The sequence below is a fragment of the Centropristis striata genome, chromosome 11 (assembly GCF_030273125.1).
Source record: "Centropristis striata isolate RG_2023a ecotype Rhode Island chromosome 11, C.striata_1.0, whole genome shotgun sequence".
NCBI lineage: Eukaryota > Metazoa > Chordata > Actinopteri > Perciformes > Serranidae > Centropristis > Centropristis striata.
The window spans coordinates 5,152,073-5,178,128 of NC_081527.1; the positions used below are offsets into that span (position 1 = coordinate 5,152,073).

General features: G+C 36.5%; 1 protein-coding gene across 1 annotated transcript; it reads right to left on the reverse strand.

Moving 5' to 3' along the window:
* Positions 1-2,667: 2,667 nt before the first annotated feature.
* On the reverse strand, positions 2,668-25,822 carry slc7a8b (solute carrier family 7 member 8b). The gene is made up of 12 exons (XM_059344648.1): positions 25,706-25,822; positions 23,861-24,050; positions 18,461-18,665; positions 15,370-15,521; positions 11,937-12,062; positions 8,772-8,925; positions 8,500-8,623; positions 7,564-7,667; positions 6,091-6,187; positions 5,840-5,989; positions 4,592-4,769; positions 2,668-3,112 (listed from the first exon to the last, which is right to left on the reverse strand). The coding sequence occupies exons 2-12, from the start codon at positions 24,021-24,023 to the stop codon at positions 2,982-2,984; spliced, it is 1,584 nt and encodes a 527-aa protein (XP_059200631.1). The 5' UTR covers positions 24,024-24,050; positions 25,706-25,822; the 3' UTR covers positions 2,668-2,981.
* Positions 25,823-26,056: the final 234 nt, after the last annotated feature.

Sequence of the window (26,056 nt, forward strand, 5' to 3'; positions counted from 1 at the left end):
AAATGACATTTTTCAATAAGCTAAAATAAAGGTTGTGAATGCTTAAATATCACCTTTGCCGTTTTTTAATGTGCCCCTCTGATTAAACACTGGCCCCTCCTTGGCCCCCACAGTAAAACTGATCTAGAACCGCCACTGGTTGTGTTTGACAGAGACTTGATATTTTTGTATGGGAGACAGGGGTCAGGGGTCAGCAGTAGATTAACTGTGGCTCTGATATGTCTCTCAGATTTTTTGAGCACATTGTGAGAGACATAACAAGTTTGTCTACAATTTTTTTTAAAAATAATGTGTATGGAGTGTAAATTGTGGAAAGAGAAACGTTTCAGACAATTTCAGACCACTTCTCCCACTCTGGTGATGATGTCACACACTGTGACACGAACATTCCGTGCAATACACACCCATTATAATCTCAGAATTTCTCCAAAAATGATCATGGTCATTGAACAGGGATTGATAAAAAACTATATGACCTATCGAAATGTGGATTAATGCATCAATACACAAGACTTGTGTCTATACTGTTTAAATGAATTAATAATAATAATAATTAATTTTTTTTCGGCCGTCCCATTCACTTCCATGCAAAATTTTGCGCAGTTTTAAATTCGTATTCCGTAGAGAAAAGTAATAGCACACCGATCCCGATCAAACTGCATGTTTTGATATATCATTTGTCCAGCCATTTTCCATGGTTTTCTTGATAATAACCAAAATCATAATCAAGCTATTTTTGTAGTTATCATTATATTTGTCCATGTACATTGAATTAGAAGTTCTGGCCTGGTGTGATCGATCCAAAATATGTTTTTTTATGCAGCTTTGTTGGGTACGAGGAGACGCAGGCTTTTATTTTGAAGGCACGTCCATCTACTTTCCTGTATTATTTGGGCCGGTGTGAAATCTTGACCCAGCTCGGCCCGTGACTTCCGCAATTTGATCGCTCATTGTGCGTAGACTCCGCCCCTTCTACGTCAGGTGTTCCAACAGGTGGATGAAACATTAATGAGGAGGAGCAGCAGAAAGCACCAGAGTACCTGTTTAACACTGCTGCAGAGTACAACTCAGGTGGCAAGATATTTTAGAAATAGGAAATTTTTAGAAATTAGCTCCAAAACTTTGGAATGAATTGCCGCAGCACATCAGACTCATTTTAAGTAGATTGTTGATTTTATGATTTTTTTGTTTGTATACATGCATATTTTATTTTGTGCAGGCATCTCATCTCCAAAGAGCTTGTGGAAGCATGAAGACTCTAAAATGTCCTGCTAGATGGAACTCCTCCTCTCCTCTCCTCCTCCTCTAAAATGTCCTGCTAGATGGACCTCCTCCTCTCCTCCTCCTCTAAAATGTCCTGCTAGATGGACCTCCTCCTCCTCTAAAATGTCCTGCTAGATGGACCTCCTCCTCTCCTCTCCTCCTCCTCTAAAATGTCCTGCTAGATGGACCTCCTCCTCTCCTCTCCTCCTCCTCTAAAATGTCCTGCTAGATGGACCTCCTCCTCTCCTCCTCCTCTAAAATGTCCTGCTAGATGGACCTCCTCCTCTCCTCCTCCTCTAAAATGTACTGCTAGATGGACCTCCTCCTCTCCTCCTCCTCTAAAATGTCCTGCTAGATGGACCTCCTCCTCCTCCTCCTCTAAAATGTCCTGCTAGATGGACCTCCTCCTCCTCTAAAATGTCCTGCTAGATGGACCTCCTCCTCTCCTCCTCCTCTAAAATGTCCTGCTAGATGGACCTCCTCCTCTCCTCTCCTCCTCCTCTAAAATGTCCTGCTAGATGGACCTCCTCCTCTCCTCCTCCTCCTCTAAAATGTCCTGCTAGATGGACCTCCTCCTCTCCTCCTCCTCCTCTAAAATGTCCTGCTAGATGGACCTCCTCCTCTCCTCTCCTCCTCCTCTAAAATGTCCTGCTAGATGGACCTCCTCCTCTCCTCCTCCTCCTCCTCCAAAATGTCCTGCTAGGTGGCTGCTATGTTTGAGTTTTTACTTGAGTATTTCCATTTTATGAACCTTTATACTAGCTGTCATAACAAGTACTTTTACTTTTGATACTTTAAATACATTTTGATGCATAACATAAATAGTGTAATAACATAAATCGTGTATACGTTTTTGAGTTATGGCCAAAAATCTGTGAGGTAACACTGGCCCAGTGCAATTACAAAACCTGAAGATTTCAAGGTTTGCATCTGAATTCTTGATACTTGATCTTTGTAATTTATCAAAACTATGGATCACTGCCAAAGCAATATGTAAATATCAACAGTTAAATGTTGCTTTTTACTTTACAGCAAAATGTTGTTCAACATGTTGAGAAACAGATGTTACTACTACTTATTACCTATTAATTCTGTTGATTTACCCATAGCATTCTGTTTTTTATGTTAACTATGTAATAAACCTTTACCTTTTCTTTTTAAAGATACTATTACACCTATAGCATATTACTTTTACTCTTTCATTGCATAATTGTATTTAAGAACATAAATTAGTTCTTGTTCTCGAGGTGGCAAGATGTTGCTCCCATTGTTTGAAAGTCTTTTCTAAATCAGTTTATCCTTGATTCCAAGTGGACGTTTGTGCCAAATTTAAATGAATTCCTTTAAAACGTTCCTGAGATAGATAGAATGAGACGAAGCCATAATAAACAACATAAAACCATCTGAAAAAAATGTAATTTTAGTGTTACTATAGTGAGGTGATGCTGAGGTCGAACAATACATACAACTTGCATATTAAAATATTTCCCAGATTCAAACATACTGAACACGACAGACAGACAATAATTTAAACTCTAATGTGAAAAAAAAAAAAAATCAGTTTCAGTGTTTCATAACTAAGTGATGTTTCTTTAAGGCCAGTCAAAACAGAGCAGGTCCCTCCAGTGGTTCAGAACCAGTGAGTGTGTGAGCTAATCTTCCTGAGAGTCTTTTATAGATTTTCTCCTCTCAAAGTGAGACACATTGTCTGTGGTTGGTTATGTTCGTTGAGGCGTCTGAGGGCTTCTTCCATCCTCGTCAGCTGCAGCTTTGTTTGGAGGCTCCACCTTCTCCTCCATGACTGGATACACCACCGAACACAGCTTCTGGCACAAGCGAGTCACTTTACCTGGATAGAGGAGACAGAAGAGACCTATTTATTCTCCTTGGCGTTCAGTCCCAGCTAGGCAGAATCCTTGGCTTTCTTTTCTACTTTTACCCTTTTATTTGTCTTTTTTATCTCTAACTCTGTTTTGGATTGAGCTTTTATTACTATTTTATTGTTTTACTGTTTTTAGTATTTTATTGTTTTTCATTGTTTTTATTTATACCTATTTGTGTATGATGTATTCTATTTTAATAACTGTACAGCACTTTGGTCAACTGAGGTTGTTTTTTAAATGTGTTCTATAAATAAACTTTGACTTGACTAAACTTTGACTTGACCAGGGGTCAGTGGAGGAACAAGTATTCACATCTCTGGAGTCCGTGAAAGCATCAGCACATGACTTCTTCATGACGTGAAGACATTAAAATGAAGCAACAATGAGTCTTCAGCTTCCCTCTAAAGTTCTGGCTTGAAACTCCATACCAGATTTTTTTTTGGGATTATACTCGGCCAAGTAAAACCAGAGATAATGTCAAATATATTTAGTATAAAAATATAGAACTAGAAAATGGACAGAATATGTCAAGCCTATAAGATCTGACTTTATGTAAAGCTGTCCTTTAACTCAGCTATTCTCAACCTTGGGGTCCCGACCCCAATTGGGGTCGCAAGATGATTTCTGGGGGTCGCCAAATCATTTTGGAAGTCAGCTCTGTCTCCACTGTGTTAAAGTGTTCATGTGTTTTAGTCTTTTTGGTCACTTAATGTCTTTTTTTTGGTAATTTTGTGTCTTTTTTTTTGTCATTTTGTGGTCAATTTGTCTTTTTTGGTCATTTTGTGTCTTTTTTTTTGTCATTTTGTGTCTTTTCTGGTCATTTTGTGTCTTTTTTTCAGTCAGTTTGTAACATTTAACTAACGATGACTGCTGCAAATGATGATGCTAGGTGAAAAAGATGATGCTGGGTGGTTTAGGTACCCCCCACCCCAGCTGTTCCTGTTCTTCATTCTGTATAAAATGTTAAAAATTCCTCAATAAAAAGTGAATAAAAAAAAAATAGAACTAGAGATTATCCTCATCTTACCTGTCACATGTTATATTTGCAACCTGTTTTCATATTGGCAACATTTAAAATTCTGTGTTTTTTTTTTATGTTTTCCTTTGTTTCTTTTGGGTTCAACATTTTTATCAAGTAAGTCAAAGTTAAAAAATTAATTATCAGGACATATAAGTGAGGTACAAGTAAAAGTCCTGCATTCAAAACTGAAGTAGAAGAACAAAAGTATCAGTATCAAAATCACATCACATTTCCCTGTTCTTGTGGAGAATGTATTAGCCTTTACTAAAGCGTGTGCACCCTTAAAAAAGAGGCATGTGCAACTTAATAAACCATGTGCATGTAAGAAAAAAAAAGAAGCATGTAACACCATAGAAACACAGTAAGTGAATGAAATGATCAAAAGTCAAGGTCTATTATCAGAGACATAAGAATGCTGCTTTACCAATAGTAATATCACAACACTGAGGCTTGTTTTCCCAATAGACTCCCAGGAAATATACGGGGACCCCGGTCATCATGATGGCCAGACCAACACCACACACGACGGGTTCAGACCAGATGGAGAAGACCAGCAGGAAGGCCCAGAACAGCAGGTAGATCACAGGCCAGACCAGGCTCACCTGGAGGACCAGGGGCACACGGGGTGGGAAAACAGGAAAAAAAACAAGTATTTATACATTGTTTGTGTGACACATATCCATTTCTTAATCAGTCTGTGAAGAATTGGTTTAAAAGATTTGTGAAATTGGATTATTGGTTATGAATAAAGAGAAAATGATAGAAGTCTGGCCAAAAAGTCAGTGCGTTTACATGCAGAGTTTCATCGAGCTTCGCTTAAAAGTAAATTTTGGCGTCTTATCGGACTTCTGTCCTTGTCCCAGTTTACATACAACTGGGGTATGAGAATAACTGACGGGAACGTGTCCTCCTCCTAAACACTGGATAGAGATATGAGTCGTTTCACTGGGATAATATGACGCCCTTTCTAGTTGTAGTTTATTTCTTTGTAATTCTTTTAAGTCTATTTATAATTATTTTGTGTCTATTTATAGTTGTTTTATGTTTCTGTTTAGTCATTTTAAGTCTCTTTTTAGTCCTTTTGTGCATCTTTACAGTCACTTTGTTTCTTTGTAGTCATTTTAAGTCCCTTTTTTAGTCCTTTTGTGTCCATTTATAGTCGTTTTCTGTGTCTTTGTAGTCCATTTGAGTCTCTTTTTAGTCATTTTGTGTTTCTTTAAACTTGTTTTGTTTCTTTTTCTACATTTTAAGTCTCTTTTTAGTCCTTTTGTGTCTCTTTATAGTCATTTATTTCTTTGTAGTCATTTTAAGTCAGTTTTTAGTGCTTTTGTGTCTATTTATATAGTCATTTTATGTTTTTTTGTAGTTCTTTTAACTCAGTTTTTAATCCGTTTGTGTCTATTTATAGTCATTTTATGTTTCTTTGTAGTCATTTTAAGTCTCTTTTTCGTCCTTTTGTGTCTATTTACAGTCATTTTGTTTCTTTGTAGTCATTATGAGTCACTTCCTGGTTACTACAAGTCTTTTTCAAGTGACACTGACTATCTGGGCGCCTTGTAGGCCCATCCATCCATCCATCCATCCATCCATCCATCCATCCATGGTGCCACGGCACTTGATGGTTAGTATAAATGGAGTCATCAGCCCAAAGCTGCTGCATTCGTGTCTTTACCTTGATGGGCCGATGCAGGTTAGGCTCTTTGATGCGCAGCACAATCTGCCCGGCGACAGTGACGCCATAGAAGAGGTAGTTGACGAACCCCACGTAGTTTATGAGGGTGTAAATGTCACTGGTGCACAACATCAGCAGAGTGGAGATGAGCTGAATGTAGAGAGAGAGAGGAGGTTATATTTCTGGACAAGGTGAGGACAAAGGACACAAAAAACCGACAAAGTAGAAGTGTTTCTGTTGTTGGGACTGACCGTGAACACTAAGGCTGGGATAGGAGTGCAGCGTGTGACGTGAATCATGGCCAGCAGACGGGGGAGATGACCTTCCCTCGCTCCGGCAAAAAACAGCCTGAGAGACAGAGACACAGAGAGAGTCAGGTCCTGAGAGCAGAACCAGCTGCTTCCTGCTGACTGTGTACTCGCCAGCTGAACGCTCAGGAAACACAAAGTTCAGGTGATTATTGGAGCACCAGTGAGCAGACACCAGACAGAAAGGACAGGGGGAAAATGGACCAGAACAGGAGTACAGTAGTAGGAGTACTTTGGGATGTGCTATTGGTCAAGTGGGATCATCTTAAATGTCAGATATGCTTCTAGAGGCAAACACATTTATATTCAGGCTCTTTCCCTACAACCTGAAATCCAGCGTGTGGCTCCAGAGATGAGCATTTACACTGCTCATGCATTTTCTTCTTGTCTGGCTTCTCATTTCTCAAAACTGCCCAAAATTTTGCATTGAAATGGATGGGACGGCCGACAAAAAATGAGCGAAAAAGAACAATGATTGGAGATCATCACTTCTCCGGCATAATTTCACCTAGAGACTCCATTTAAACTTTAAACAGTAGACACAAGTCTTGTGTATCGGTGTATTAATCCACGTTTCGATAGGTAATATAGTTTTTTATCAATCCCTGTTCAATGACCATGATCATTTTTGGAGAAATTCTGAGATTATAATGGGTGTGTATTGCACGGAATGTTCGTGTCACAGTGTGTGACATCATCGCCAGAGTGTAGAGGGAGAGAAAAAATTGTCAAATTGGGGGGTGGGGGGGTGGGAAGGCCTCTTGATTTTAAGGGGTAATGCTGTCGCAGGTTATTTTGCTTTAGGCACAAAAAGAGTTAGATGGAGTTAGTTAGTAATTTTAAGTCTGTTTTTAGTCTATTTATAGTCATTTTATTTTCCTTGTAGTTCTTTTAAGTCTATTTTTAGGCTTTTTGTTTCTATTCAGTCATTTTCGGTTTCTTTGTAGTCATTTTAAGTCTTGTTTTAGTCCCTTTGTGTCTCTTTAGAGTTGTTTTATGTTTCTTTGTAGTTCTTTTAAGTCTCTTTTTAGTTTAAAAAGAGTTGGATGGAGGTGCTGTGACATCACTTGCACCTGCTGAAACCACCAATAGTGACCCATTTCGCAGAGTATTCGAAAGAAAACAATATTGGAAGTAGTACTGAAAGAGTATGAATACAGGTGTGCCTGAGATTTAAAAACCACTGATCTACAGATATGGGTAGCGATATCAACAAAGATTCAACTTTTAAAAAAAGAGAAAGAAAAGAAGCTGGATCGAGGAGAGAGGGAGGACAGGTGAGGAGGGGGGAGGACAGGTGAGGAGGGGGAGGGAGGACAGGTGAGGAGGGGGAGGGAGGACAGGTGAGGAGGGGGGAGGGAGGACAGGTGAGGAGGGGGAGGGAGGACAGGTGAGGAGGGGGGAGGACAAACTGACCGTGACGATGTGAAGAGGGATCCATTAACCCCCCCGAAGGTGGAGAGCGCCACGGAGATCGGCATGATCCATGACATCACTCCCAGCAATTTCTCTCCAAATGTCTGGGAGAAATATGAGGAGTCGAGAGAGACGAGGAGGAGGAGGAGGAGGAGGAGGAGGAGGAGGAGAAGTACACACTTGATACACATCCTTGAATAACAACGACTCATCATGACATTTCAGAACGAAGGACAAAAGAGTTACAAGCTTTCTGCTGCAGTGACGAGCCTCAGATCAGAGAGGTGATTGAGACGGCTGCTGGGAAATGAAACGCTCCACTCAAAGTAATGATGAACTCAGATAAACGACAAGAAAAAAAAATTAAAACGCAAAAAATTCAACCCAAAAAGATTTTACCGAAAAAAATTCAACTGCAACATCCGGGGACCGGGGAATTTTTTGAGGTTGAAATTTTTGCGGTTGAATTTTTTGCAGTTGAAACCATGACATTTTTATCTGGACGCATTACGGTAATGAATTTGTGAATAAAAATATGTTTAAAAATATAGACAATATTATTTTAACACAAAACAATGATGTTCATTCATATAAAAGTGAAATATATTTAGTTTAATAAAGTATGTCCTTATAATCTTCACAGACAGAACTTAGACTGGCTTCATGAGAATCACCCATATATATATCATATATATGGGTGAGAATGATCGTCTGTTGATATATATATATATACACACACATATAGATATATATACATTTATCAACAGACGATCATTCTCACGCTGTGATTGGAGAGATACAATTGTTTGATAAATCACACGTGAACCCTGCCATAAGACGAAATATATGCTAGTTTCTACACTCCTTTGATAAATGGAGGGCCAGTGTGTGTGTGTGTGTGTGTGTGTGTGTGTGTGTGTGTGTGTGTTTCCTCACCACGGCCACAGCGTTGGAGGCCAGCAGCTCCTGTGGGCTCATGGCCGTGACGTAGGCCACGTTGGCAAACACGTAGACGAAGGTGACCACGGGGATGGAGATGAAGATCGCACGAGGTAGATTCCTACAGGACGACAGACAAGATAAATAATAAATTATTAGTTTTCCTTTTAGCCATTTCTTTCTGTATGTTGGACCAATTATTTGTTTTTTTGTATGTACTAGGGGTTATTTGGGTTTTTTTGCTGCTTGTGATAATGTGCTTGTGTTACTTGTGTGGCTCCACCAGCTCCTCTGTGACGTAGTTGAGGAAGTTCCAGCCTCCGTAAGCGAAGGAGCCCTGCAGGAAGGAGAGCGCTATGTGACCCACGTCGTACTCTCTGAAGGAATCGAAGGCGTGCTCCGGCTCCAACCAGTAATAGTGACCTGTCGACCAACAGGCAACCGTCACATTTCAGAGCAATAAAGTCCAAGTTGGTGTGAGCTGCTTCTCAGTACAACAACCTGAGCAGCAGAGGTCACCAAACACCACATCACAGTTCTCTTCTACAGGCTGTTCAAAGGCCCTTTTCTTGGGATTATTTCATGTTTTTCACACTTCACTTTCTGATCATGAAAGACTTTTATTTTGAAAGGTCTGGAGTTTTGTTTGTGTTGGTACTCCCAAAACAGAGTATGGCTTCGTATACATTAACTTTAATTTACTCACCTTTCAGGCCCTTAAGGCTGAAAATGTCCACTTACAAAAAAAAAAAAGGCAATAAAAACTTTTCAGATTGATATTTTTTTCTACTTTTTTTCTGCATAAACCTCTTAAACAACTTCCGCCCTGCTCAAAACTACAGAACATTCAAAGATTTTGAGGATTTTAACCCGTTAAATGCCAGTTTGATTACATGATGTCACTGTTTTTCAATGCAAAAACACACAAAAATTGAGGTATTTTCCATATAATAAATCATTTTTGTCTGGGGCATTTTTTATTTTTTTATCACAGTCTTGAATCAAAGATTAGCAACAAAACTGATTTTAAATCTGACTCTGCAAAAAAACTTTAAATGCATCAATTTCAATTTTGTTCTTAATCTTTGACAAATCATAAGGCTGTGATAAAAACCAATGCCCCAGACAAAAAATATTTATTATATGGAAAATGTTTGTGTTTTTTTTTTCCATTTCTTTTCTTAAAAAAAAGACATCACTGATTGTGCAATCAAACTGGCATTTAAAGTGTTAAAATACCAAAAATATTTAAACATTTGGTAGTTTTACAACCCAATTTTTGTGTGTTTTTTTTTGCATTGAAAACCAGTGACATCATGTAATCAAACTGGCATTTAACGGGTTAAAATCCTCAAAATCTTTGAATGTTTGGTAGTTTTGAGCAGGGTGGAAGTTGTTTAAGAGGTTTATGCAGAAAAAAGTAGAAAAAAATATTAATCTGTTAACTTTTTATAGCATTTTCTTGGAAGTGGACATTTTCAGCCTTAAGGGCCTTCAAGGGTAGTACACAGTGTATTATATATAATATATCAAGAAAAAAATCCCTTTCCATATGCAGTTTCACAGTCAAAATTATTGCCAAAACAAAAGTGAAAAATGACAAATATGGCTGAAAATGTCCCTAATGGCCCCAGTGGGTTAAGTTTATATTATATTTAACTTGTTGAAATCTAGAGATCTAGAAAGGTGAGCATAGTATTGATGATCTCTGCAATTAAACATGTAAAACCTGCAAATATCTTCAACTTTTCTCACTGATTGAAAGTAATAAAAGGTCACATAAAGGTCTGAACAAAGACACATTACTTAAACTGCATCACTGGCTTTTATGTCACACAGAGTGGGATCTGAAGGGGCTGAAAGTCACATGAATGAGTTTGCTGGCTGAGCCTGGCGGTGTGTGTGAGTGTGTGTGGATTATAAGTGGGATGAAGAGCTATGAGGGACTGTAATCCCTCTTTCACGTTGGAATCACAAATCCTAAGAAGAAGCACAACGGGGCTACAGTGTTATGGCAGTACAAGTGTTTCTACTTCAAAATGTTTTGGCACCATACCTTTAGACAGGTATGCCCAAATAAGGAGTGATGAGATGATTAGCTAGAGTTAAGGGTAAAACTACAACATCATGGTGAAATACTGGACTGTTTTACAACTACAGAGTTCTTAATACGACTCAAATGAGACACTGAGAAGGAAACCTCACTCTTTGACCTGCTCACATCTCAGACAACCTGCAACATGAACTGATGCTGTTTCACTTTAACCCTCTACTACAGTAGTTCTCAACCTTTTTGAGTCGCAACCCCCAATTTAACATGCATGTTGTCCGCAACCCCCGCTCACTGAACACAATCTCACACGCACAGTTCAGATCATACAACTCAGTGTGACCCAAAAAAGGAAACAAAATGACCAAAAAGACACAAATTGACCACAAAATGACCAAAAAAAGACACAAAATGACCAAAAAAAAGACACAAAATGGCAAAAAAAAGACACAAAATTACCAAAAAAAAGACACAAAATTACCAAAACGACTAAAACACATTAACACATGAACACGTTAACACAGTGGAGACAGAGCTGACTTCCAAAATGATTTGGCGACCCCCAGAAATCATCTCGCGACCCCAAGGTTGAGAATAGCTGCTCTATGGTACGGTGTCAAATTTCTACAATGCATGTTTTTAAGTGATGCAATACTTTAAAAGAGAGGGAAGAGTATAGGGAACCAATAGCAATGCCATTTTGCGCCTCAAAAAAGCACTCAAAATGTCATTTTTGTCATCATTCCCGGCCCTTCTCCATCTGGAAAAAAATAATAATTGCTACTCCAGACAAGAAACCGGTTAAAAAAAGTTCCTTTTATGTTTTTCCAATTTAAAATGTTGTGTATTGTACCCTGTTGAAGCTACTGAATCTTCTACACGTTTTTTTTTACTTCGTTTTTTCACTTGTGCACAGTTATGGTACAAAGTTGCCTACGGGCAACAAACCCCAAAAAACTTCTCCAATTTTTTTTTTTTTCTTTAATAAAATTTCTTCAGATTATGTTTATTTAGTCTATTTTAAGACAAAGAAAAACACTCCAAACATCTTTTCCCCTAACGGTTTAAATATTAGTTAGTTTTGTCTGTTGTTTTTGTAAGCTTATGGGTGCTGACCTCTTTTTGTTCTTTTGAGCCAAGAGCTTGGTAACTAATTTATTCAACTTTGCATAGTGCTTTGGTTATTTGTCAGTCCCTGTATAGCCTCTTTCTGTTATATTTTATTGTGCAGGAGCATTCTCTCTCTGGTTAAATAAACGCCTCCACCTCATTTCCTTTCCCAAATATACGTTACTGCTCTCCAAAACGAGCCGGGTCGTAACAGCACCATAATGCGTATCATAGAGGGTTAAAAGAATTGCCAGACTGACAGAGCAAGTACTACCTTTACATATCTGGACGAAGCCCATGATGATGATGAGGCCCAGGGCCAGGAGCTTCCCGGCGGTGAAGATGTCTTGGACGCATGTGGCCCATCGGACACTGTGGCAGTTCACCCAGGTCAGAAACACTACGGGACACAGAGACAAGAGGTAGAATGGGAAACAAATAACCAAAACTAGAATTGAAAAAACATTTTCATTAACTGAAATGAAAACAAAAACAAGAGTTTTTAAGAAAACAATAACTAATTGAAACTGTATTGTGTGGTTACAAAACTAAAACTAATTTAAATTATAGCGAAAATGTCTTTCGTATTTGTCTTTCACAACTTTTTCCATACATAATCCAGTGTCTCCAAAGAGGATTATGTTGGTGAACATGCAGGAACACATTGGTAAATATGTTTATGGAGACTGTTTTGAATGCAGGACTTTTACTTGTACTAGAGTAATTGTTGTATTAGTACTTTTACTTAAGTAAGGGATATTTCAGGGATACTGAAGTTCTTGAGTCCTGATGTTGGACTCGAGTCGGACTCGAAGCCTGATTTTTGTGACTCAGACTCGGTAACAAAGCCTCGACCTGGACTCTTCTTGGAGACTCGGACTCAAACTCAGGTATTGATGACTTAGGCTCTTTTTTTTGGTGACTCCGACTTGAACACTTAGGGACTCGAGACTGACTCGGCCTTGAGGATTGAAGACTCGACTAAAACACTGGTTGGAACAAAAACTTGCAGCCACATCGGCCCTTTAATGCAGCTATTCTCAACCTTGGGGTCCCGACCCCAATTGGGGTCGTGAGATGATTTCTGGGGGTCGCCAGATCATTTTGGAAGTCAGCTCTGTCTCCACTGTGTTCAAGTGTTCATGTGTTTTAGTCTTTTTGGTCATTTAATATCTTTTTTTGGTAATTTTGTGTCTTTTTTGGTAATTTTGTTTCTTTTTTGGTCATGGTGTGTCTTTTTGTTCAACATTTTGTGTCATTTTGTGGTCAATTTGATTCTTTTTTGGTTACTTTGTGTCTTTTTTGCTTAATTTTATGCAATTTTTTGGTCATTTTGTGTCTTTTTTTGATCATTTTGTGTTCAATTTGATTCTTTTTTGGGTAATTTTGTGTCTTTTCTGACAAATCCCAAAGTATCAAGTTGTTACTTTCCAAGGAGTCTCTGGCTTGAAGCTGACGGTTACACACTCAGGAGGTCAGAATGGACCTTTAAACTGATAGCAAAGGATTTAGATTAAAAGTAACAATAAAATATAAAAAAATGTATAAATGCACAGAAAGAGAGATGTTTTAGTTGTTGTCTGCTTCATTATTTGTCCAAAATTCGTCGTATCATCTGAGTTTGTCTGATCTGAACTGTGAGATTCTGTTCAGTGAGACAACATGCATGTTAAAATGGGGGTCGGCACTCAAAAAGGTTGAGAATAGCTGCTTTAATGCATCAGTTTGACGCCCCTGAGCTAAATGCTAACGCATCTTAGCTTAGCGTGCTAGCATGCTAACTCATTCATCATCTTCATCCTTCACATAGTTAGAGATATTTCAGTCTGCAGCACGGGGCAGAGATGTCCTGACTTTTGTCTTCAGTGTGGCTCAAGTTCCTACACTGCTTATAATGCAACTCATGCATTATTAATGCAGCATCTTGTGTTGCTTTGCACATTGATTTCAGTTTGCATTTCAGGCATTTTGTTGAAAAAAAAAAATTGTACGAAGCTTGTCATCCAGCTCAAGCCAAGAACACTTAAAATATCTCTGGAGGGTTTTTTTCAGATTTAACAAAACTACCAGAGAACCAGATGACATTTAAAACTGTTTAACAGACTGCAGGACTCTGGAGTGCTGCATTTGTTGAGCGTTTGCTGCTCACAGTCAAGTCGTGTTAGCACAGCCTCCAATAACACCAACAATTAGATCTGACACCTATAAGGGAATCTTTGAACCAGCTGAGCATCTCAGAAACAACAACGGTGGAAAGAAGAGTCTTGATAGAATCAAATAAATTCACCAAGTGGGTCAATATCACTATAAAGTGCCTTTGGTGTCCTCATCAGAATTGCCCAGTCATCATGAAAATGGAGCAAAATAATGAAACTCTGAGGTCTTATTATAAATGGACAAACATTTATACACATATCAGTACAATGAAAAGTCTGCTAAAATGTGTTTCCTTCATTTTATACTCTTTTTACTATTTTTTCATGAGATGTATGTGATTTTGGCAGCATGTCCCACACACTGCTCCGCCTACTACAGTGTGTGTAATTAGTAGTTAAATGATACTAATTCAGAAAAACAATTACATGGTTATATTGTCCGCAAAGTTATTTGATAAAATTAGTCGTTTTGATCATTTATATTTTATTTTCATAATCATATCAAACTTTTTTCATGTGTCCCTTAAATGTCAGTCCACCCTGTAATTATGGGGACACTGGCCCTTTAAGAAACCCTCTGACGCTCTCAGTGACACTTTTCCCGTCAATTTGTCTTTCTTTAACCCTTTATCGGGCGAAGAACCGTATTTGGTAACTTGATATTTCGAGAAAAAAGTTGCAAATTTACTAGATAAAAGTGACAAATCTACAAGAAAAAAGAGTCGCAGATTTAAGAGATTTAAAGTAGCAAATCTGCGCCCAAAAAGTTGAAGATTTACGAGAAAAAAGTGTAAAAAGCTACTTTTTTCTCGCAGATTCACCACTTTAAATCTCATAAATCTGCGCATTTTTTCTCCTAGATTTACAACTTTAATCTCGTAAACTTTTTTCTCAAAATATTACCCCCCTCCCCCGTATTTTTTTTTTTTTACACATTCTGACTGTATGTAATATCCTCCAATATTCTCTAGGGTTGAAATTTGGAATTTGCAAGTATTCCAATGAGTGTCCTATTAAGGGTTAATGGAGAATGAAACAGTGGCTAGTTGCAAAATAAGTATTAACGCTTATATTTAGTAATTTTCATCAAACCATGTGTGTAGCTGAATGTTGTCAAGCTTAACATATCCACCCTGTCATAGTGAAATATCAGGTAATATAAAAAAAATTCTGAAATATATTTTCTAAACAGTACTTGCTAACTGAGTCATGTTACTAACTGAAGGTCCATCCATGTTAAATGAAATGCTAAATTTAGCCCAATTTTGCTGTTTGCATGTACATTGTCTGCCTATAGTTACTTAAAACAAAAAAAGTGTGGGAGCTTGACCAACATGCATTTCTAAAAGCATAACCTCTACTTAATACAATAAATATGAAATGAAATGGAAAATCTGAACTTTTTTTCTTTGTAAATGGGGACGTCTCAAAGGCACCTTTTGTTGATATTGACTGGAGTCTGACTCTTCAGCTTTGTCTGCTGTGTCAGTAGATTTACTAGCCTCAACCAGCAGACATTTAATCTTTTATTTTGGTAATTTTATGACTCACGCAGGCAGACTGCAGCCAGCAGGCGGAGGCCGGTGTCTGGAGGGAAGCAGGAGGGGAAGAGGGGCTGCAGGACGTAGTTGGAGAAGGTGAGAGCGATCACAGCCTGGTTAGTGGGGTAGATGATCAGCAGGGCGATCCACAGACGCAGGAACCTGGAGGGGGGACAACAAGGGGGTTAATGAGACACAGCAAAAGACCAGCAAGTACAGTAAAGTACATTAAGAACACAAGCACAAAAAACAAACAAAAGAAAAACATAGGAAATGAAAAGATTTCCCTTTATGTAATAAATAATGCAAGAACCATTTTCAACACAATTCGCTTCATAATTATTCAGTGTAGGGCTGGACAATATATCAATATAAAAGACATAGATATATTTTTTAATGTGATATCGAACTAGACCATATCGCATATATCAATTTAAAAAATGTTTAATATATAAATGCTGCCCTTGCTAGGGTTTGTCATATTTAGTTCTTTTGTAATGTTTTTTATTATTTTCTCACACACACTTTTTTTTTTTTTTTTTTTTTTAAATCAAAGCTCTATAAAGTGCACATTTAAATAAAAAAATTGATATTAAGTAATCTGCCAATGGCAAAAAAAAAAAAAAAAAAAAAAAAAAATTATATATATATATATATATATATATATATATATATTTATATATATATATTTTTTTTTTTTTTTTTTTTTTTTTTCCAGAAAAAGATTGCCATTGGCAGATTACTTAATATCAATTTTTTAAATTTAAATGTGCACTTTATAGAGCTTTGATTTAAAAAAAAAAAAAAAAAAAAAAAAAAAAAAGTACTCCTGTTATTATACAGTATTTATGTTCACTTCACAAGAACACAAGCACAGTGTGTGAACATGCGAGCCCTCGTTACTGCAGAATATATTGGACAACAAAAGAAAGTTAAGCATATCAGCTCAGCGTATTATAGAAACACACTGGGGCATTGTTGTGAGAGACAAGAGAAACCAGTGGAAATGGGTCAGTGACATTCTGGGATACTGGGAATACAAAACATGACAGATTAGGGGAGGCTTTCATTATAATGTGGACGGATGAGGGCGGGGCTTTACTGCTAGTTCTTAATTACAACATGCTTGCTACAACCTGTGCTATGTAAAGGTCTGTGGAGTTTCTGTTGGTGGGAACAAATGGGACAATCCCAGTTCAGACTGGTACAGTATTCTGTTTAACACTTCCATTAGGAGACAGCTACAGGTACATCTCAAACATTAGAATATCATGAAAAAGTTTTTTGGTAATTTTGTGTCTCTTTTTGGTCATTTTGTGTCCTTTTTTGGGGATATTTTTGTGTCTTTTTTGGTCATTTTATGTATTTCCTTGGTATTTTGTGGCACTTTTGGTCATTTTATGTCTTTTTTTTGTCATTTTTGTGTCTTTTTGGTCATTTTGTGTCTTTTTTTGGTCATTTTGTGTCCTTTTTTGGGGATATTTTTGTGTCTTTTTTGGTCATTTTATGTATTTCCTTGGTATTTTGTGGCACTTTGTCATTTTATGTCTTTTTTTTTGGTCATTTTTGTGTCTTTTTGGTCATTTTTGTGTCTTTTTGGTCATTTTGTGTCTTTTTTTTTGGTCATTTTTGTGTCTTTTTGGTCATTTTGTGTATTTTTTTGGTAGCAAAGGACGATAAATCCATTGACACTTTTTCATGATATTGTTAATCCCTGTTCAGACTGGTACAGTATTCTGTTTAACACTTCCATTAGGAGACAGCTACAGGTACATCTCAAAACATTAGAATATCATGAAAAAATTCAATATTTTTGGTCAATCATTTCAGAAAGTAAAACTTGTTCATTATATAGATTCATTACACATAGAGTGACATATTTCAAGATTGTGTATCTTTCAAAAAACTATAAATAGCAAACAGCAGTATAGTAGTAATAGAAATATAAGAGGTATTAGCAAATAAAAAAGTACAAATATAAAGTATGAACAATTTACAGTATAAACAAGTAAAATATAAGAAGTATTAATTTAAAACCAAAATAGATTTTTTTTAAAACGTATGAACATTAAATACAATGTAGACAGAGTCAGCAGTTGGATAGGGACCATAGAATATTGCACATTTACCTATTGCATATTTGCCTTAAAATTTAGTGAAGTAGAAGTATAAAGGTTCATAAAATGGAAATACTTAAGTTAAGTAAAACTAATTAACACATTTACTGAAGCACAGTACTTTGAGTACATGTACTTACAGGTACTTCGAAAACAATTAGAATATCATGAAAAAGTGAAATATATTTTGTCAATTATTTCAGAAAGTGAAACTAATACATTGTATAGATTACGCAGAGTGAAATATTTCAAACCTGTTTTTCTTGTAATTTTGATGATTCTGGTTTAGAGATAATGAAAACACTAAACTCAGTGTGTCAGTATAAAAGTATATAGAATATATAGAATATTGCTGGTCAGTATAATCTGCTGGTCCTGGGTCAGTGGTGGTTTGGGGACATGTCCTCTGCTGCTGTTGGTCCACTGAAGTCAACGCCGTATTAATGCAGAAATTCATGTAAAAGGAGGCCCAACTCTTGGTAATTTTACATCCTTTTTTGGTAATTTTATGCATTTCCTTGGTATTTTGTGTCACTTTTGGTAATTTTGTGTCCTTTCTTTTGGATATTTTTGTGTCTTTTTTTGGTAATTTTATGTATTTCCTTGGTATTTTGTGGCACTTTTGGTAATTTTGTGTCTTTTTTTGGTAATTTTGTGTCTTTTTTTGGTAATTTTGTGTCTTTTTTTGGTCATTTTGTGTATTTTCTTGGTAGCAAAGGACGATAAATCCATTTACACTTTTTCATGATATTCAAATTTTTTGAGGTGTAGCTGTAATCTATAAAATGACTAAGCCAGAATCATCAAAATTACAAGAAAAACAGGCTTGAAATATTTCATATAACAGTTTCACTTTCTGGAATAATTGACGAAAAATATATAACTTTTTCCACAATATTCAAATTTTTGGAGATGTACCTATAAATCTGATCCTACACATAAAGGTTCTAATCTGATAATCAGACAGATAGCTTTGGTTCTCACCCAGCCAGTCCTCCAAAGATGTCCTTGACGTAGGAGTAGTCTCCCCCTGACTTGGGGATGGTGACGCCTAACTCTGCATAGCAGAGAGCTCCGATGGCTGTGATGAGTCCAGTGGAGGCCCACACAATGATGGCCACGCCCACTGAGCTGGCGTTCTCCAGGACGCCCTTAGGACTCACGAAGATCCCTGATCCAATGATGTTCCCTGAAGAAGGAAAGATGAGGAAACTAATGACACGCTGGGCTGGATGCTCTGCTTTCAAATACACACAAACAATAATGTGAATCAGGCACAAGTTTTCTGTGTAAAGCATGGGTCTCAAACTCGCGGCCCGCGGGCCAATAGTGGCTCTCGTGACGATATTTTGTGGCCCCCACCTTGATATGAAAGTTTAATGTGAGTTTTATATGAATGGCACTTTACTGTGTTGTGTGTGGAAGGTCCCTTTAATTACTGTTTTTGGTAATTTTATGTATTTTTTTGGGGGTAATTTTGTGTCTTTTTTTTAATAATTGTGTGACTTTTAAAATAATTGTGTCTTTTTTTAGTAATTTTGTGTGTTTTCTTGGTAATTTTGTATCTTTAAATAATTTTGTGGGTCCTTTTGTGTCTTTTTCTTAATCATTTTGTGTCTTTTTTGGTCATTTTGTGTTTTTTTTTTTAAATAATTGTGTCTTTTTTGGTCATTTTGTGCCTTTTTAAAAATAATTTTGTGTCTTTCTTAAAATAATTGTGTGTCTTTTTAAAGTAATTTAGTGTTTTTTTTCAATCACTTTGTGTCTTTTTTTGGTCATTTTGATACTGCCTCCAGCGGCCCCCAGGTAATTTGAGTGTGAGACCCCTGGTCTAAAAGTAGAACATTGCAGGTAATACACTCATCCACAGAGTCATGTACATATTCAAAAACAAGCTTCAGGTCTCCGAAACAGATAAAAAAAGGGAAAGATGCAATTTCCTGTCACGTGATGCCCCATTTCCTGCTCATGTTTTGCTCCAGATAAGTGTTTTCTAATGCACAATTATGAGTTTCATGGGACTCAGTTTCCTTAAGCCAAGGCTGCTGCTCAGTCTAGCCACTAACAGCACAGACAGAAGTACTAAAGAAGTGGGTGTAACCAAAATAAAGTCACCCATTGGTAAACCTCACGTTTGGCATTCTGGATGTTGCCGTATTAGTGTTTTTGGAGCCAGAGGTCTAGAGGAGGACCCAGTATACCTGCAGCCTGACTGGATCTGGCTTACATAATTACAGCTAAACCAAAAGTTTACAGCTATTTAAATGTAGCCAGTGCCATTGACATGCATGCATTGCTACTACACTTTTATGATCGATTGATTTTATGATTGACTAGTTGCCATTTTAGTGTCTCGTCAATCACAAGCAGTTGTGCAATGTAACTAAGTAGGGCTGGGCGATATGGCCCTAAAAGAATATCACAATATTTCAGGCTATTTTTGCGATAATGATATTCTTGACGATATTAGGAAATACTTAAAAAGATATAGAAAATTTGATTTATTTTTAGTCTGTACAAATAAATAAAAATCTAAAATGTAGTTTGAAGTGCAAATCTCAACAGTTGCCAAATACAAATAAAATTTACTCTTGACTTTTGAGTATGAGAAAATAATAAAAATAACCATTTAGGGGTTCTGGTGGATTCTCTTAACACACTGTGCTCTTATTTTGAAAGCTGCATGTGTTTAGCGATAGAGAGTAAGTAGCTTTTTGTGATTAAAACAACTTTAACCACTACATCAAGAAGTAGGAACATTGCCAATATCATGATATGCATTTTAATCATAAAAAAATATACCGATATTATCGTGAACGATACGATATGGCAAGTACATTTACTCAAGTACTGTACTTCAGTTCAATTTTGAGGTACTTGTACTTTACTTGAGTATTTCTATTCATTGTTTCGTGTCCGTTTATTTCGGTCAATACATGTCATTAAAACAGAAGTAACAAACCAGAAAAAAACATTGATCAAAGTAAACAATAAGTAAATAGAGAAAGAAAATTGATAATAGACATTTGGACCAAAAATCTTATCACTCCTACCCTGTTACAACTCAAGTTAATTTAAAAATTAGAAATGTACAATCTGTTATTTATTAATAAAAGAAATAAGCGGTCACAAAAGAGAGAAAAAAAAAAGAAGCCGCTTGATTTTTCTTTTTCCTAAATAGTAGCCGCATAGATTCATTCAATCATTGTAACTTTTACTCCATTACATTTTGAGGCAAATATTGGACTTTTTACTACATTTAGCTGCCAAGTTTAGTTACTTTTCAGGTTGAGATTTAACATAAAAACATGATAAAGTTAAAGTGATTAGACATTTTAAACCTCATGACAGAGGATCTATATTAAATAGTTAAAATAAGCCTTATCTTTACAAAATCAAAACACTGGGTACATAAATGCATTAATACAAATACTGAATACTTCTTCCACCACTGAACACAAGGTAGCCCCGCCCTGAAACAAATCCTGCTTTATCTTCTATTTTACTCTAAGAAAATTTAAAACTAGTGATTGAGACTGTAAACTAATTAAGAAAATGTTTACTGAGGTAATAAATCAAGTAAGAAGTAGGGTCATTTTCTCTTCTGAGCATGACACACACTTCTTGCTTAGATTTTCGTTTCACATCGGGCCCATGTGGGGAAAACTTTGCTTGTTTTGGATTCATTTTGTTTTGAGTCAGAGTTTTATTTTGCATTTCACTTTCCACATAGGTGGTTGAAAATAGCACAAGGCTGCTACAGAGGTAATAATGTCACCAGAGAGCCAATTATCCTCTTTGGTGTTTTTTAATATTTCTTTCTGTATTATATTTACGTTGTCTTTGTTTCAGGAGAGAAGATGTGGCAGAATGAGTTCATGTCTGGTGTGAGCTCTTGGGACCAACAAACAAATCCAAGTCTGAAGGAAAACAAGGTATGTTTGTTACTTTGTTGGAAAAAAAACATCAAAACCTCCACTGTGAAATGTTCAGCAGCAGACTTATGACACGGCCGAGCCTGAATTCATGGAAATAAGTCACTTGCTCCTTTGTGTCGTTTTAATTAACTGACACCTCATCCGTTACAGCAAAAGTGAATCAATTATCACTGACTGGATGTATGAGCTGTTGAGCTTGTGACTAAGAGTCTGACTCAGCAGAGTTCAATACATTAAGGATTAGAGGTGATACAGCATTGTATCACAATATTATATCGATTCATGGCCGCCAAGTATGGATATTTAGTTTTTTGGTTTTTTTCTGGAGGACGTAGTGGGCTCACTTTTAGGAATACAGTCATTATTAGATTATTGTTTTCTTCAATTTCCTGTTCATTTTAATGCCTGGTACAATGAAAGGTACATTTGTTTGGACAAATATAATGATAACAACAAAAATAGCTCATCAGAGTTTAATTTTAGAGCTGATATCTAAACATTTAACATGGTTTTCTTGATAATAACCAAAATCATTATCAAGAAAACCATGGAAAATGTCTACACATTTGTCGACACAAAATGACCAAAAAAAAGATGCAAAATGACAAAAAAAAAAGGACACAAAATGACAAAAAAAAAGACACAAAATGACCAAAAACAGACACAAAATGACCAAAAACAGACACAAAATGACCAAAAACAGACACAAAATGCCCAAAAAAAAAGACACAAAATGACCCAAAAAAAGACATTAAGTGACCAAAAAGACTAAAACACATTAACACATGAACACTCACACAGTGGAGACGGAGCTGACTTCCAAAATGATTTGGCGACCCCCAGAAATCATCTCGAGACCCCAATTGGGGACGGGACCCCAAGGTAGAGAATAGCTGCCATAGAGGGTTAATGATAACTCATAAAATGACTATTACTCTTTTCTGTTGATCAAATTTGATCATTTCTTTGGACCTTTTCAACATGACAGCAGGTCATTGTTCTTTAGATGGTCTCCAGTATATATATATATATATATATATATATATATATATATATATATATATATATATATATGTATGTATGTATATATCAGGGTTTGGTCTCTGTTCTGTTTGAGGCCCAGTCAGACCCTCATGGTCCGGTTGTTTCTGGTCCCTGGTTCAGTGAACTCGCTCCAGCCGTGCTTAAGGAAACGATGGAAAATGCAGCCTCAACAAATGTGGACACTATCATTAGCGGGATTGCTTCTTATTGACCATTCTTTTTTTCTCCACATGCATGGGAGGTAACCCTGACGGAGCAGATCTCAAGGCGTCGGACAGTTTCCTGGAAACATTAGTGACGATGAAAGAACACGAGCAGGATGGATGAGTCCAGGAGTAAAAACAGAGAGAGACGATACACTCAGTAAGGCTCAAACACTTAACGTAAACAGTTGTACTTTTTTATATTTTTAACTTAGTTATTTGCTTATATCTTTCTTATATTTCTAGTTTATACTGCGGTTTACTATTTATTGTTTTTTTGCTGTACACTTTGCTGCTGTTACTCTGGAAATTTCCCCGTTTGTGAGACTAATAAAGGAAATCTTAAATGGATGTCTTGAATACGTTCAGCTAGATTCAGCGGTTTTCTTTACACATGTACAGAAAGACTGTTTAGCAACATCATAGAAAATGCTTTTAGCATGCATTTAACCCATTTAGGCCTAAAACGGCTGGAAAAAATGCCTGTAAAACCTCTGTGCGATTTTAAAATAACCCCCTAAAACCTGAAGGGTTTTTTTTGGTAATTTTATGTCTTTTTTTTATTTTTATTTTTTTAATTATGTGTCTTTTTTTTGTAATTTTATGTCTTTTTTTTGGTAATTTTGAGTCTTTTTTTTGTAATTTTGTCTTTTTTTGGTAATTTTATGTGTTTTTTTTATTTATTTATTTTAATTCTGTGCCTGAAGGTTGTTTTTGGTAATTTTATGTCTTTTTTTCTTTTTAATTCTGTGTCTTTTTTTGTAATTTTATGTCTTTTTTTTGTAATTTTTAGTCTTTTTTTTGTAATTTTTAGTCTTTTTTTTGTAATTTTGAGTCTTTTTTTTGTAATTTTGTCTTTTTTTTTAGTAATTTTGTGTCTTTTTTTTAAACCCATTTAGGCCTAAAACGGCTGGAAAAAATGCCTGTAAAACCTTTTTAAAATAAGCCCCTAAAACCTGTTTTAGTTTTTCTGGTAATTCAACAAGTGTCAACTCTTCCTACTAAATAATAGATGTTTCAGCCTCTGTAGCAGATAGAAATGTAATTCACCTGTGGCTTTCATGAGAAGTTGAGTTTATTTGTCCAAACCTTCAATAAAGTTTTTTTTTTTTAAATCAACGTGTTGCATTGCGACACTCCCACATTATTACAATAATAATGTCATTTTCTGAGTTTTCCTGCTCGATGGATGTACTTACCGATTATAATGGCACAGCCGCTGACCAGGCCGATCTCTTTCTTCAGAGCCACCCCGGAGCTTCCTGCTGCATCTTTCTCCAGCCCAGCCTGGGGGTCCTGGGGGTCCTGGGGGTCCGAGGCCCCGGCCCCGCTGCTGCTCCTCTTCCTGGGACCTTCTGTCATCCTGAAGTCCTGTCCAGTGTGTCCAGTCTGTCAACAATTGTTTTAACGGACAAAGATATTACCATGAAACTTCCCCAGATGATTGGAAAAACCTTTTGACCCCAATATGGCAAGACCTGATTTGTACATTTAAACATAAAATGTCTGAAAACTTGTAATAAATCAAGATAAAAAATGTATTGTCTTAATGTTCGTAGAGGGATTTTTGGTTATCTTTTTATAATTCCATAAAATCAGAAAATACTGTCAATGCCTTTTTAAAGTGAGAAAAATCCATTTCATCATGTTTTTAGGAATAAATGTTCCATAAATCAGTAAAACATACATTTTACAACATAGTACAGGTTTCAGTTTTCTGACATTTTGTGTTTAAATATACTAATCAGGTCTCGCCATGTTAGAGTCAAAAGATTAATGCAGAGGGAGTTTTGGTTATCTTTTCATAATTCCATAAAATGTTGTCAACACCAATTTAAAAAAAAATCTATTCTTATCATGAACAAAACATTCCATAAATCAGGCTGTGAATGATATATGCACAGACCAACAAACAATATAGATAGGAATGAAACAGGAAAGGAGATTTCTGGTTTAGTGTATGAGAATATCAGTTGTAAAACTCCATACATTTTACAACACACTACAGGTGAAACAAAATATTAGATATCATTATGAAACTTCCCCAGTAGATTGCTTACATTAAGACAATACAGTTTTCTGACATTTTATGTTTAAATAAATCTATTAAAAATCTATTTTCATCATGTTTTTAGGAATACAGTGTTCCATAAACCAGGCTGTGAATGATATATGCACAAACCATAAAACAAAAAAATAGATAGGAATAAAACAGAAAAGGAGATTTCTGGCTAATGTATGAGATTTTTTGTGTGTGTGGAGAAAACATACATTTTACAACACACTACATGTGATTTTTTTTTAAAATTAGATATCATTATGAAACTTCCCCAGTAGATTGCATACATTAGGGCAAGTATTTTTGTGTTTTAATATGCAAATTGAGCATTATCCAATGCTTACTTCTGGTGAGTTTAGGAGACGTTTACACAGACAAATAGACACAGTGTAGGGAAATTTAAGCATCGAGAAGCAGCATTTAGACATATACTATACATACAGTAAACTTAACCTATGATAAATCTGAATTTAAATTAAAATCTTTGCTAAAATATCTATCTATCTAATATGATACTAATTCTAGGCATTAGAAATTGAGGCAAAACAGCCAAGAAACTGAAAACTGATGAGAGCATGAAGCTCCTGTCTGAACAACCATCCGGACACATTTGCTGAGTAATTTCTCCCCTTGTCTCATTAACAGTCAGAAACAATGCAGCCGGCAGCAGCAGAGGTTTCCATCTTTAGTTGGTGCTAAAATTAGAAACATGGTCCCAGCATTATTAACTCAGTGCGGCAACATGCACGGCCACACACACACACTCTGACATGATTTAGTCTGTTCAACACAAAGAGACTCAGGCTAACTTTGATTAAAGAAGAAAAAAACATTGAGTCAAGTTTAAATTCACCGGTTTAACACGACCCGGAGCAGCACACACAGCTTCTGTGTAAAACACTCACGAGACTAATTAGTAATAATTAGTAATAATTAGCCAGCAGCTCTAGCCTCGTGGTGAACTAATATGAGAGTGAGGACTCACCTTTCAGCAGCTAAGGAGACTTTAAACCCTGAAACGTCCCAGTTAAGTGACGGTCCTCATGTTGGACATCTTTCTGTCGGCTGGCCGTGATAACAAAAGACCTCCAGCTGACAGCCTGGATAAATAGAAGAGCTGGTTACTCTCAGCCAATCAGAGGAGCCCAAACTGTCAACACGCCTCAAGCCCCGCCCCCTTCCGCGTGGACCCTCTGCTACGTTTTTCCCATTGAAGAAATATATAAATCTATTATAGGCCACTATTTTTAGGTTTCTTGGCTATTTTGCCTCAATTTCTAATGCTTATAATTAGATGTTTACACTGTGTCTATTTTTCTGTGTAAACGTCACCTAA